The sequence below is a fragment of the Acomys minous genome (assembly GCF_964271855.1).
Source record: "Acomys minous genome assembly, chromosome: 2".
Classification (NCBI taxonomy): Eukaryota; Metazoa; Chordata; class Mammalia; order Rodentia; family Muridae; genus Acomys; species Acomys minous.
The window spans coordinates 86230911-86242562 of record NC_140484.1 but is presented as its reverse complement, the minus strand read 5'-3'; the positions used below and the strand labels follow the sequence as shown (position 1 = coordinate 86242562).

Genomic DNA, 11652 nt, shown 5'->3' with positions numbered 1-11652 from the left:
ACTAAACCAGCACAGTAGTTAAACACGAGGGCTCCAGAGCTAGGAAGTCCAGGAATAAGCTCCATCTTTGCCACTTATCCCCCTACGCTTCAGTTTCCTCATTTATGAAGTGTTCTTCTCTGTGAGGGCTAAGGGCCAACTGAGAGCTCCATGTGATATTGAAGCATGGCAAGTACTCTAGAAAGTCAGCCCCAAAACCAAGGACCAAAATGCAGATGCCGTCTGGGGCAGAGTCAATGGAGGACCACTTGCCTATGGTGCATATAAGGCCCTAAATTTGGTCCCCATCATTGTAACAAATAAAAAGATGATCCTGCCACTGACAAGAGCCAGGCAGAGGCTGGGAATGGTGGTACATTCCTTTAATCCCAGCACTTGGGAGGCAGAGGCAGGCGGATCACTGTGAGTTCGAGGCCAGCCTGGTCTACAAAGCGAGTCTAGGACAGCCAAGGCTACACAGAGGGACCCTGTCTTAAAACAAAAACAAAAAACAGGCAGAGAGTGTAAGTCAGAAATGGCCAGATGTGGAGCCTATCTCAAAAGAGGCCAGCACGTATTTTTGGTTTGGTTTTGTTCTTTTGGTTTCTCAAGACAGGGTTTCTCTGTGTGTGGCTGTTCTGAAACTCACTTTGTAGAACAGGCTAGTCTCAAACTCACAGAGATCCGCCTGCCTCTGCTCCCCAAGTGCATCCCAGGCTTTCATTTTGCTTTTTTTTCCCCCCGAGACAGGGTTTCTCTGTGTAGTCTTGGCTGTCCTAGACTCACTTTGTAGACCAGGCTGGCCTCGAAATCACAGCAATCCACCTGCCTCTGCCCGCTGAGTGCTGGGATGAAAGGTGTCCACTAGCACGCCCAGCCCTCATTTTGCCTTTTAACTCTATAAACAAGCCACATGCAGTATCAGCCCAATAATAAATGGTAACAGTGCATAGCCAAGACGTAGCTGTGTGGGAAATGCAGGCATCCGATCTAGTCAGCTTCAGCCATCTGCTGCCATCCATAATGAGGACCACCACTGCTAAAGGCCAGAACTCCACACTGTGATATAAAGATCTGATTTTTTAAAACTGGCAACCCTTAATCCCAGCACTTGGGAGGCAGAGGCAGGTGGATGTCTGTGAGTTCGAGACCAGTCTGGTCTACAAAGTGAGTCTAGGACAGCCAAGGCTACACAGAGAAACCCTGTCTTCAAAAACAAAACAAAAACAAACAAACAAAAAAACGGCAACCCTTTTCCTTTCTTTTTTATAAAACAGTATCAAGATGCCAGATTTGGGGAATGGCTGGATAGATGGCTCAGCAGTTAAGAACATTATCTGTTCTTGCAGAGGACCTGAGTTCAATTCCCAGCACCAACACAGCAGTTGACAACTGTCTTAACTTCAGTTCCAGGGGATCTGACACTCATTATGGCATGCATGCAGGCAAAACACTCATACACGTAAAAAAAAAATGTGTTTTTCAATGCCAGCTGGGTTAAGAATGAGGGCGGTCCCATCCATGGGCTAAGACGCTCTTCAGGGCCCTCTGTGGTGGTTACATCTGTAGAGTCATCAGGCTATTTCTCTATCAGGAGAACCCCATTCCTCATCCTCCTGCTCCTCCCAGATCTCTGATCATCCCCAAAGGGTCCATGATGCAAAAGTACAAACCAGAGAGGGCAGGGACAGCAAAGAGAAGGACAGTTTTCCTTGGTTTATTTCAAGAGAACAAAGAAATCAGCCATCAAATTCTGTACAAAACATGGTGTTAGAGTGTAGGGACCCCCAGGTCAGCCAGCCTCTTTCCCTCGCCTAAGCCCCAAAGTGTCCCTTATTTTGTCAAAAACAGGACAACCCTCCCCCCACCCCCGACAGAAAAAGCTAACAAATTCTGGGGAAAAAATGTATGAAAGATTAGGAAGACCCTCCTTAACTTTCATCCTTCTTACCACCAATCCGGGAACTCGTGGGGAGGGTCGTGGTCACAGCCAAGGTGGGCAGGCGGACATTGGCAGATGTAGTGTTTGGCAACCGTGGGGCCCGGGTGGGATCTTGGAGGGAGCCAAGTGACTTAGAGAAGGGAGTAGACCTCTACTGGCCCTGGTCCAGAGAACACTCGAAATACAGTTTATAAAAAATCAGGGCCAGGGCCAAAGAGAAAAAAGTCATCAGAATCAAAAACTAAGTAGTGGAAAGATTTGCTTTTTTGTTTGTTTGTTTGTTTGTTTTTCTTCTCTAAAAGGCAAAAGGCTACAAGCAGCTCAGGTCCTGAGCTCCCCAGGATAGGAGTCTTCCACTTGACCCCAAAGCCTAGCTGGAGGGGTAGTAGGGAGCCCGGAGAGGTGAGCTCTTTAAAAGACTCTGGTCAGGAAGGCTCCCTGTCATCAGCAGCCTCCGTGTGCCTCCTGCGCTGCCTCCGGGAAGGCTGTGAGGCCAGGGCTACGCTGGCAGGCTCAGTTTCTTGCCCTTCAGGACTGCAGAGAGAGAGAGAGAGAGAGAGAGAGAGAGACATGAGGTGGGCCTTGCCACCTTGAGCAAGGACTGCTAGTGAGCAGGACCAGAGAGGGAACCCCAGAACTCCACACCCTCATCTACTAGGTTAAGTCTAGATCAACCAGGGGCTGGAAGAAGAGTCACAAGGGCTGAGCACTGACGGCCAAGAGCAGGCTTTGTTTTCAGTAGTGCTGACGATGACCCTGCACCACTGCAGACAGGGCCAGACAGACGAGCAGGTGAACTAGGCAAGCCTGTCCCTTCCAACCTCCCAAGCCTTAACTCCAGGGCATGGAACAACCTACATCCAAGCTCTTGTCTTGACTGCCCCAGACTGTGGTTTTCTGATCCCTAGGCTAGCCTGGAACTCAACACTATGCTGGGGTTACAGGCCTGGCCTTATTGCCTCTTTCCTTCACATACGGACTCTTGGTCTCTAGGTGATGTACAACATCCCCTCAAGAGGCCCACAAGCCCTGGCTAAGGCAGGTCCCTCCATTCTAACATCCCCCCAAGACCGCATCCCTGCCATCACCTGTCCAGTGCTCCTCTCATCATTAGATAACTCATGTGCCATCTTCCTCAGTAGGCGCTACGGGAGGAGAGGCCCTCGGCTGCCTTCTCCACTACCACTGAGCCCTACACACAGCAGGTACTCAGCAAGTTCATACAATGAGAAGGCATGAAGCTCACTGGGCAAGATTCCATGCTTCACCTCACCTCTGCGTGTAGTCATACAGCCTGAGAGTCAGAACGTGAGCCGCAGGGAGGCAGGGAGGGCAGACCCGTTCAGCTACCCCGCATCCGTTACCTTTGGTGATATAGAGGTAGAAGAAATCGCAGTAGAGGACTGTCTGGACCAGGCCAGCAACGATGGCGATGAGGTCAAAGAAGCCCTCGAAGTGGTAGCGCCAGATCCAGTTGAAGAGATAGAGTGTGCGGTAGACACCCAGTGCAAACAGGTAGTGGCTGGTGATGGTCTCCGCCTCGCCCGTCTTGCTTACCATGAACAGCTGTGGCAGGATGGCCACTGACTCCAGGTAGATGGAGAAAGTCCAAAGGATCTGCACAGGCCAGGCGGAAGGAACAGGATGAGGCCCTGGGTCAGCAGCATCACAGGCCTAGCCCTCAAGACGCGCCCCACCCTGCTGAGCTGCATGGCCAGTCCCCATCTCAGCCCGCTAACACTCCCCAAGAAGACAAGGTCCTGTCCATGACCAGAGCTCATAAGCAGCGGATCTGGGGGCCTGACTGCAGTTCAAGCTCATGAGCGCTTTTCATCTGCACGTCCCCTCTGAGAGCAAAAGACACCCAACTCCAACCCCCTCTTCCTGTCTACAATGGAGACCCTTTCTACTCTCCTAAGGATACCATTAAGGTGGGCATGATGGTGTACTCTGGCGGGCAGAGGCAGGTGGATTTCTGAGTTTGAGGCCAGCCTGGTTGATAGAGCAGGACAGCCAAAGACTACACAGAGAAACTCTGTCTCAAAACAACAACAACAAAAGACCTACACACTGTTACTCCCTAGTTTAAAATCTTTTGGTGGCTTGTTCCTGCTCAAAATAAAATCTAGACTCCTAACCTTTCCCTTCCTCCCCTCCCCATCTGGGCAGCACAGACCAGGTTTCCTGCTGCCTTAGGGCAGGGCCTTTGCACTGACTTCCTTAGCACATCAGCCGCCCTCCCTCCCCACCCCCCTCCCCACCCCCCTCCAACCCCCAGCAGCCAGTCACTTCCTGGAAAAGGCTCACCTTGGCCACTCTCCCTTCAAGACTCCCAGCATTTGCCTTTTGGGGTTGTTTGTTTATTTTTATTTTACTTAAAAAATTTTTTTTTAATTTATGGGGCTAGAGCAATGGCTTAGCAATGAATAATAGTACTGGCTGCATATCAGAGGACCTGGGTTTGGTTCCCAACACCCACATGGCAGCTCATAGCTGTAACTCCAGTCTCAGGAGATCCAACACCCTCTTTTGGCCTCTGGATACCAGGCGTATATGCGGGGCACAGACATACATGCAGGCAAAACGCCCACACACATTAAAAATATGTTTAAGAAAAAGGTTTAAGCTGGGTGTGGTGGTGCACACCTTTAATCCCAGCAATTGGGAGGCAGAGACAGGTGGATTGCTGTGAGTTCAAGACCAGGATGATCTACAAAGGGAGTCCAGGACAGCCAAGGCTACTCAGAGAAACCCTGTCTTAAAAAAACCAAAAATAGAAAAAAGAAAAAGGGTTGTGTATATGGATGCTTAGCCAGCATATATATCTATGCCTCGCATGGTGCCTGCAGAGACCAGAAGAAAAAGCCCATCAGTTCCCCAGGAAGTGGAGTTAACAGGAGACTGGGGGCTACCATGTGGGTGCTGGGAGTCAGAGCCAACACTGGAAGATCAGCAAGGGCTTATAATGCTGAGCCATTTCTCCAGCCCTACTTATGTGCATGTGTGTGCACCACCATCTGTGTGTGTGCACCAGCGTCTGTGTGTGCGCACCATGCGTATTCAAGAGCCCTTGAAGATCCGAAGAGTTTACCAGACTCCCTGGACTTTCAGGCAGTCGTGAGCCACTGTGTGGGTGCTGAGAGCTGAAGCCAATGGGGTCTTCTGCAAAAATCAACAAGTGAGCCAGGCGTGGTGGTGCACACCTTTAATCCTAGCACTCCCGGAGGCAGAGGCAGGTGGATCACTGTGAGTTTGAGGCCAGTCTGGTCTACAAAGTGAGTCCAGGACAGGCAAGGCTACATGGAGAAACCCTGTCTCAAAAACAAAACAAAACAAAACAAATCAGCAAGTGAAGCCAAGCATGGTGGAACACGCCTTTAATCCCAGCATAGGAAGGTGGATTTCTGTGAGTTCAAGGCCAGCCTGGTCTGCAGAGGGAGGTTCTAGGACATGCAGGGCTGCACAGAGAAACCCTGTCTCAAAACCAAAAAAGTGACGAACCACTGAAGCCCATCTCCTGCCCCTTGTTTTGTTTTGGGTACTTTTGTGTGTGTGTGTTGTTTGAGACAGGGTATTACTGTGTAGCCTGGCTGGCCTGGAAAACACAGTGTGCCTCAGCTTGTCAAGTGCTGGGGTTAAAAGGCAAGCTCTGCCTAACTCCGCCTCTTTGTTTAGTTTTTGGGAGAATCTTGTTCTAAAGCCTGGGCTGGCGTGGAACCGACTACTACACAGCCCAGGCCAGCACTGTACTTACAAACCTCCTGTTAGGACTATCTGCTATTTAGTGCCACTGTAGGTGGCCCATCATCCTGTCCTATCGCCTGTCTGTGAATTCGGTGAGGCCTGGGACCTGTGTCTTGTCCACCCCACGGTCCCCAGCACCAGGCACAGCTCCTGAGCCAGAGAGGCAATGAGTCAACTGGAACAAGCAGCTACAGAGGGCCGCCCACGTGCATAAGCCACCCTTGACGGGGCACGGACAGCTACCTGATGGCCAGGCCATCACAGCCTCTGTGAAAGTCCCACCTGCGGGTACAAAATCAGCTACATACCCGAAACCTCCCCTCGGAGAGCAAAACCAGGTGGCAGCTGTGGCTTCTCCCCAGTTGTTTAGTTTGCAGGAAGGAAGCGAGAAATGCCAGGACATGCTGGTAACAACCTAGGAGCCTCTCATGCCCTGGCATACCAACTGGCTTCAGCCTTAATATTCAGGGTGGGTCCAGCTATTATCCTCACTGTACATATGGGCAAACTGAGGGCCTAACGACTGAGAGCCCCCCCACCCCCGCCCGGTGGGCTCCAGCTCTATTCCCTTGACTATCCAGACTCCTCTAGGCCATTTGAGAAACAGCCACAGGCTGATCAGTACTCTGCTCTCATCCCTGGGGTGGTCCTAGGGGAACAAAACACACACACACACACACACACACACACACACACACACACACACACACGCATGTGCAAGCTTGCCCCTGTGTACTTTATCTGGATACCTGAATTATTTCTAAATTGTTTTAGATTTACTTTACATGTGTTAGTTTGTGTGTGTGTGTGAGTGAGTGAGAGAGAGAGAGGAGCGAGGAGAGAGGGGAGAAGAAGGAAAAGACTGAGTCACGTAGGCCAGCTGCCCTCAAACCCAAAGGCCCGCCTGCTTCAGCTTCCTGCAGCTCAATTTTTTTCTTTTTTTTCTTTTTGTTTTGTTTTGAGACAGAATTTCTCTGTGTAACAGCCCTGGCTGTCCTGGAACTCTCTTTGTAGACCAGGCTGGCCTCCAACTCACAGCGATCCGCCTGCCTCTGCCTCCCAAGTGCTGGGATTAAAGGAGTGCATCACCAAGCCCAGTCTGAATTTTTTTTTAATATTTTTTTTTATTTTTATTTATGCATATGTCTATATAAGTGGGTGTTATATATACATTGGGTGACTGTGTAGGACATAAAAAAAGCAAAGGACCCCTGGACACAAAGTGACAGGCAACCAAATTCTGCAAGAGCAGAGAGTCCTCTTAAACGCAGAGCTGTCTCTACCCCAGATGTCTGAACTTTATTTTGTTTTATTCTTGTTATTCATTCATTCATTCACTCATTTTGGAGGCAGGGTCTCACTGTGTATTTTGGCCTAGAACTCATATGTAAAGCAACCTAGCCTCAAATTCACTGAGATCTGCCTGCTTCTGCCCAAAATTAAAGGTGTGCACCACAGAGCCTGGTGGAGAGCTGTGCTGGGACAGGCATATAATCCCAGCGCTTGGGAGGCTAGGGCAAGAGGATTAGCTTAAACTTATGCCCATTCTGGTGTACACAGCAAAATCTTGTCTCAAAAAGTTATTTCCTGGGCTGAAGACATGGCTTCAGAGGTTAAGAGCATTGGCTGCTCTTCCAAAGGTCCTGAGTTCAATTCCCAGCAACCGCATGGTGGCTCACACCATCTATATTGAGTTCTAGTGTATAGGCCTACATACAGGCAGAATGCTGTATACATGATAAATAAATAAATCTTTTAAAAAGTTATTTCCCACCGGGCGTGGTGGCACATGCCTTTAATCCCAGCACTCAGGAGGCAGAGGCAGGCAGATAGATCACTGTGAGTTCGAAGCCAGCCTGGTCTACAAAGTGAGAGTCTAGGACAGCCAAGGCTACACAGAGAAACCTTGTCTCGAAAAACCAAAACAAACAAACAAAAAGTTATTTCCCTCTCTTTGGTTAAAAAGCAACTTTTTAAGGGTATAACTATTTACTAGCATAGACTCAGAAAACAGTCAACCCTCTATGCCTACCCCACCTCAGTCAGTCTTCCCACCTGCAAAATGAGTCCAGAAACCCCAACAGAGCTGTGGCAAGGAGTAAATCAACAGCTAGATAATGCCTGAGCAACACAGTGATGGAGGCGCATTTGCACACTCAGGGACTAGAGCCTGGACTGGCTCCTACCGTAGCAGTTACCTCTGGCACTTTTGGGGGCCCATGGGCCAATGTTGACTTTAACCCGCACAGTGCTTTTACAAATACATTTTGAGTTTTGCAAAGTGGCAATATCATAGCCAGTGAGGTTTTCCCAAGGTGTTTATTGGTAATGGAAAACTTTTCCCACCTGGCGATGGTGGCACACACCTTTAATCCCAGCCCTTGTACTCAGGCAGAGACAGATGGATCTGAGTTCGAGGCCAGCCTAGTCTACGGAGCGAGTTCCAGGACAGCCAGGGCTACAGAGAAACCCCATCTCAGGGAAGGAAGAAAAAAAAATGTGGGCTGGAGAGATGGCTCAGAGGTTAAGAGCACTGCTCGTTCTTCCAAAAGGTCCTGAGTTCAATTCCTGGCAGCCACATGGTGGCTCACAACCATCTATAATGAGATCTGCTGCCCTCTTCTTAGTGTGTGGGCACACATTCGGGCAGAATACTATGTAAATAATAAAAATAAATCTTAAAAAAAAAAATGTCCCAATACCTTACCATGACAACTTAAAATATAGTTGCCACTGGTAATTTTTAACAGCCACTATAGAGACTTTTAAAAAAAGAAAAATATTTGAATATATGGCTAAAACTTTGAAGCTAGATCTTGACTGAGGACTCCCCAAAACTACAGCTTGTCTTGAAAACCTCAGCACATCTAACCCCCAGGGCTGGCCCCCTGTGAGCCAGCGTTAGGCTGCAAAGGCAGGGCGTCCAACGGACAATTCCCACCAGTCCATGAGGCATAAGCTAAGCACACACAGACCCAACCAAAACACCAAAGGGTAAAAGATCAAAATAGCCACTACCCGGAGGAAGAAGTACCATACATGGACTAGCCAGCCCCTCGACAAATGCTGGCTTGGTTCCTCCCACCTCACGCCAGACATCGCTCCATAAACACTGACACCCCCCCCCCCACAGCTAAGAGCCGGGGGGCGCCGAGTGCACAGGACCTCAGCTCCATCCTGCACCACTCAGGAGGGTGCTAAGGAGAAGGGGCTGACTTCATTTTTGTCATTTCGGTTGTATGTCCTTTTAGCTGTCGGCCTTTAATGGCTAAGCCATCTCCAGGCCCCAATTTCCCCACTTAAAAAAAGAACACAAAACACCCCAGGCATACACTTGTCTGTGGTCCCACCGCTGTGCAGCTGAAGAAACAGGCTTCCAATCCCTACACCTCAGCTTCAGGGCCTCTGCGTAGCACCAACAGGCAACCCTGAATCAGTCACCCTTACACGACCTATTGCACAATGGGGAAACTGAGGCATAGAAAGGACAAGTCACAGGCCGAATGCATTACAGGAGAACTAAGAGTCCCCAATCCTACACCTATGGCCCAGGCACTGAAGGGAGAGGCTGTGTGTTCCAGCCTCTAGACCATAGTAAGCCCCTATCTCAAAACAAAAACAAACAAACAAACAAAAAACCAATGATTAACAGGGAGCTCAAAGACAGAGCAGCGGCCTAGCATGCGCAAGGCCCTAGACTTTATCTCCAACACTTCTTGGAAGGAAATAACAAAAAAAATAAAACGTAGCTCTGGGACTCAAATGCAAGCGGCTTCACTCTAGAGCCCTGATTGCCGTCCCAACCGCTTGTCAGTCCAGTCCTTACAGGACTAGGTACCCTCGGACATTCAGACGACTTAAGGGTCAGTTTCCTCATTTGAAAACGGGGTGCCACTCTCTATGAACTTTGCCTGCCAGCGTACACTAACTGCCCAGAGCAGCACATGGGATGCAGCGCCTCCGTGGACCTGGGCTGAGCACATACTCCTGAGTGGGGGAAGCGTCAGCAAAGCCTGCAAAGGAAAGCACCTGAGAAGGCCTGCTGTCAGACACTGCCATTCAAGCCTACCTCCAGAGGGGTGAAGTCATGGTTGACCAGGAACGCCAGAACAGCCGTGGGAACAACCAGGAACTCCACGCGGAAAGTGTCGTGGTTGCCGTCATAGGTAGCTTTGAACTTGCTGTAGATCATCCACACCGTGGTAAAGGAACAAGCTATGTAGACCACCTGATGAGAGGGTGACAGGGTGGCTCACAGGCAGGGGCCTCCATCTAGTAGGCTCAGATATGGGAAATCAGGTTCTCAGCCCTCCTCCCTCAGACCCCAGCCCTCCTCCCTCAGACCCTTGCCCTCCTCCCTCAGACCCTTGCCCTCCTCCCTCAGACCCCAGCCCTCCTCCCTCAGACCAGCGGATGTTCAGCCCCCAGCCCTCCTCCCTCAGACCAGAGATCCAGACACGAGCCTCTTTACTGACTCCTCCCTGATCCCTGGCCTGGAACCCTGCCACAGGGGGCTGACTGCAACTCTACCTTCATGCAGGTGTTATAGAGTGAAATGTAGTTGGTGAACAGGTCCAAGTATCGGGCAGTGAACACCACAGCAAACAGGACTTGGCTCTTCCCTGAAATGCCTAGTTGAGACCGAGACCGAGGGGCAGAGTTATGGGGAGCTGGATATAAGCTACTTGGACAATACACTAACGTGCAGCGTCTGGGTCAGCCGGCTGGCGCTCTAGAACACAGCGGTCCCCAAAGGCCCCGAAGCCTGAGCTCGGCCCTTTTCCCACCATCCACAGCCAGGGGGCAGCCGGCCCCAAAACTACTACAGACCGAGGCTCCATCCCAGGCAAGGCCTCGCCGGTACCCCTGTCTCCTTCAGGGTCCCCTGACACTCTGCACCTACGCTGGGACCTAGTTAGAGGCCTGCCTGCCCGCAGCCTCCCAGCCAGTCACATTCCTCCCGCTCCCTTCCTGGTCTGCACAGTCCACGTCACCAACTCCCGGCCACCTCCCCGCCTGCCATGGCTCCTAGTTCCCAGCCCCGGAACACCCATAGCTGCCCCAAAGGGTGCTGCAGAAGGTTGAACTGAGCGCCGGTAGCCACCCCACCACCACCAAACTATGTGCACCTCTTAGTCTAGGGAAAGGAGCTGACCCCCTGGTGACCCTAGATCTAGAAAAGTGATCCCCAGCAGGCAGTTCGGGAGGACCCTGACCTGCCGAGCTCCAGACTTCCCGGTGCCCCAGGGCGGCCCGCTCCCGCCCCCTCTCCGCGGGGTGGGCTCTCACCCGCACACGATCGGGACTTCCAGATTTTGAGCAGTAACAAGATGATAGCTAGGAGGTGGGAGAGGTCTCCCAGGAATCGGAAGAGATTCATGACTGAGGGGCTCGGGCAGGGCTGAGCTGTGGGGGAGGCTGGCCGGCCGGGCTGCCCCGGAGCTGCGGTGCTGCTGGGTTGAGGGCGGGAGAAGAGCCCTTCGGTAGCTCAGCTCCGGGGAGGGGGCTCTGGGAGGTGAGCCGAGGCCGGAGCTGGTGGCAGCGCTGGCAGGGAGAAAAGGAGGGCCGAGGGTGGAAAGGGAGGAGTCTGGGCTGGAGCTCCACCCCGAGGGCTGGTCGGCTCTCTGGCGCCCCCTGTTCCCTGCCACCTGCCTTGCAGAGTCTTACGGAGTAAGCTCTCCCCTGCCTTCTACTAACTGGTAGAAGGGTCTTTAGGGTCCCACATCCCCGGGCGGGCGCCTTCTCTCTGGAAAGAGTCCGCCTAGCCTAGGCCCTCAGCAGGAACCCGGGAGTTTGAGTTCTGAACTCTTAAAGATCCCTAGAGCTGCCTAGTGCTAAGATTAAGCCTGTAATTTTGGCACTGGGAGGGGGAAGCGATAGGATCCCAGTTCAGGGATCCACAGTGACAATCAATTACCATCATTATTATTATTTAAATATTTATTTATTATGTATACACTGCTGTGCCTGCATGTACACTTGCACAC

At 51.2% G+C, this 11652-nt stretch overlaps 1 protein-coding gene across 1 annotated transcript; it reads right to left on the bottom strand.

Annotated features, from left to right (window-relative positions):
• Window positions 1-1680: 1680 nt before the first annotated feature.
• KDELR1 (KDEL endoplasmic reticulum protein retention receptor 1) lies at window positions 1681-11247 on the bottom strand. Its single transcript, XM_084751845.1, has 5 exons — window positions 10955-11247; window positions 10196-10296; window positions 9735-9893; window positions 3286-3538; window positions 1681-2455 (listed from the first exon to the last, which is right to left on the bottom strand). Exons 1-5 carry the CDS (start codon window positions 11043-11045, stop codon window positions 2421-2423), a joined length of 639 nt encoding a protein of 212 aa, XP_084607971.1. The 5' UTR covers window positions 11046-11247; the 3' UTR covers window positions 1681-2420.
• Between the last annotated feature and the right edge of the window lie 405 nt (window positions 11248-11652).

Coding starts and splice junctions, on each gene's coding strand:
- KDELR1 (XM_084751845.1), bottom strand. CDS start 11,045: ATGAATCTCTTCCGATTCCTGGGAGACCTCTCCCACCTCCTAGCTATC. Junction 9,894..10,195: donor TCTATAACACCTGCATGAAG/GTAGAGTTGCAG, acceptor CCCTCTCATCAG/GTGGTCTACATAGCTTGTTC. Junction 2,456..3,285: donor CTACCTCTATATCACCAAAG/GTAACGGATGCG, acceptor CTCTCTCTGCAG/TCCTGAAGGGCAAGAAACTG.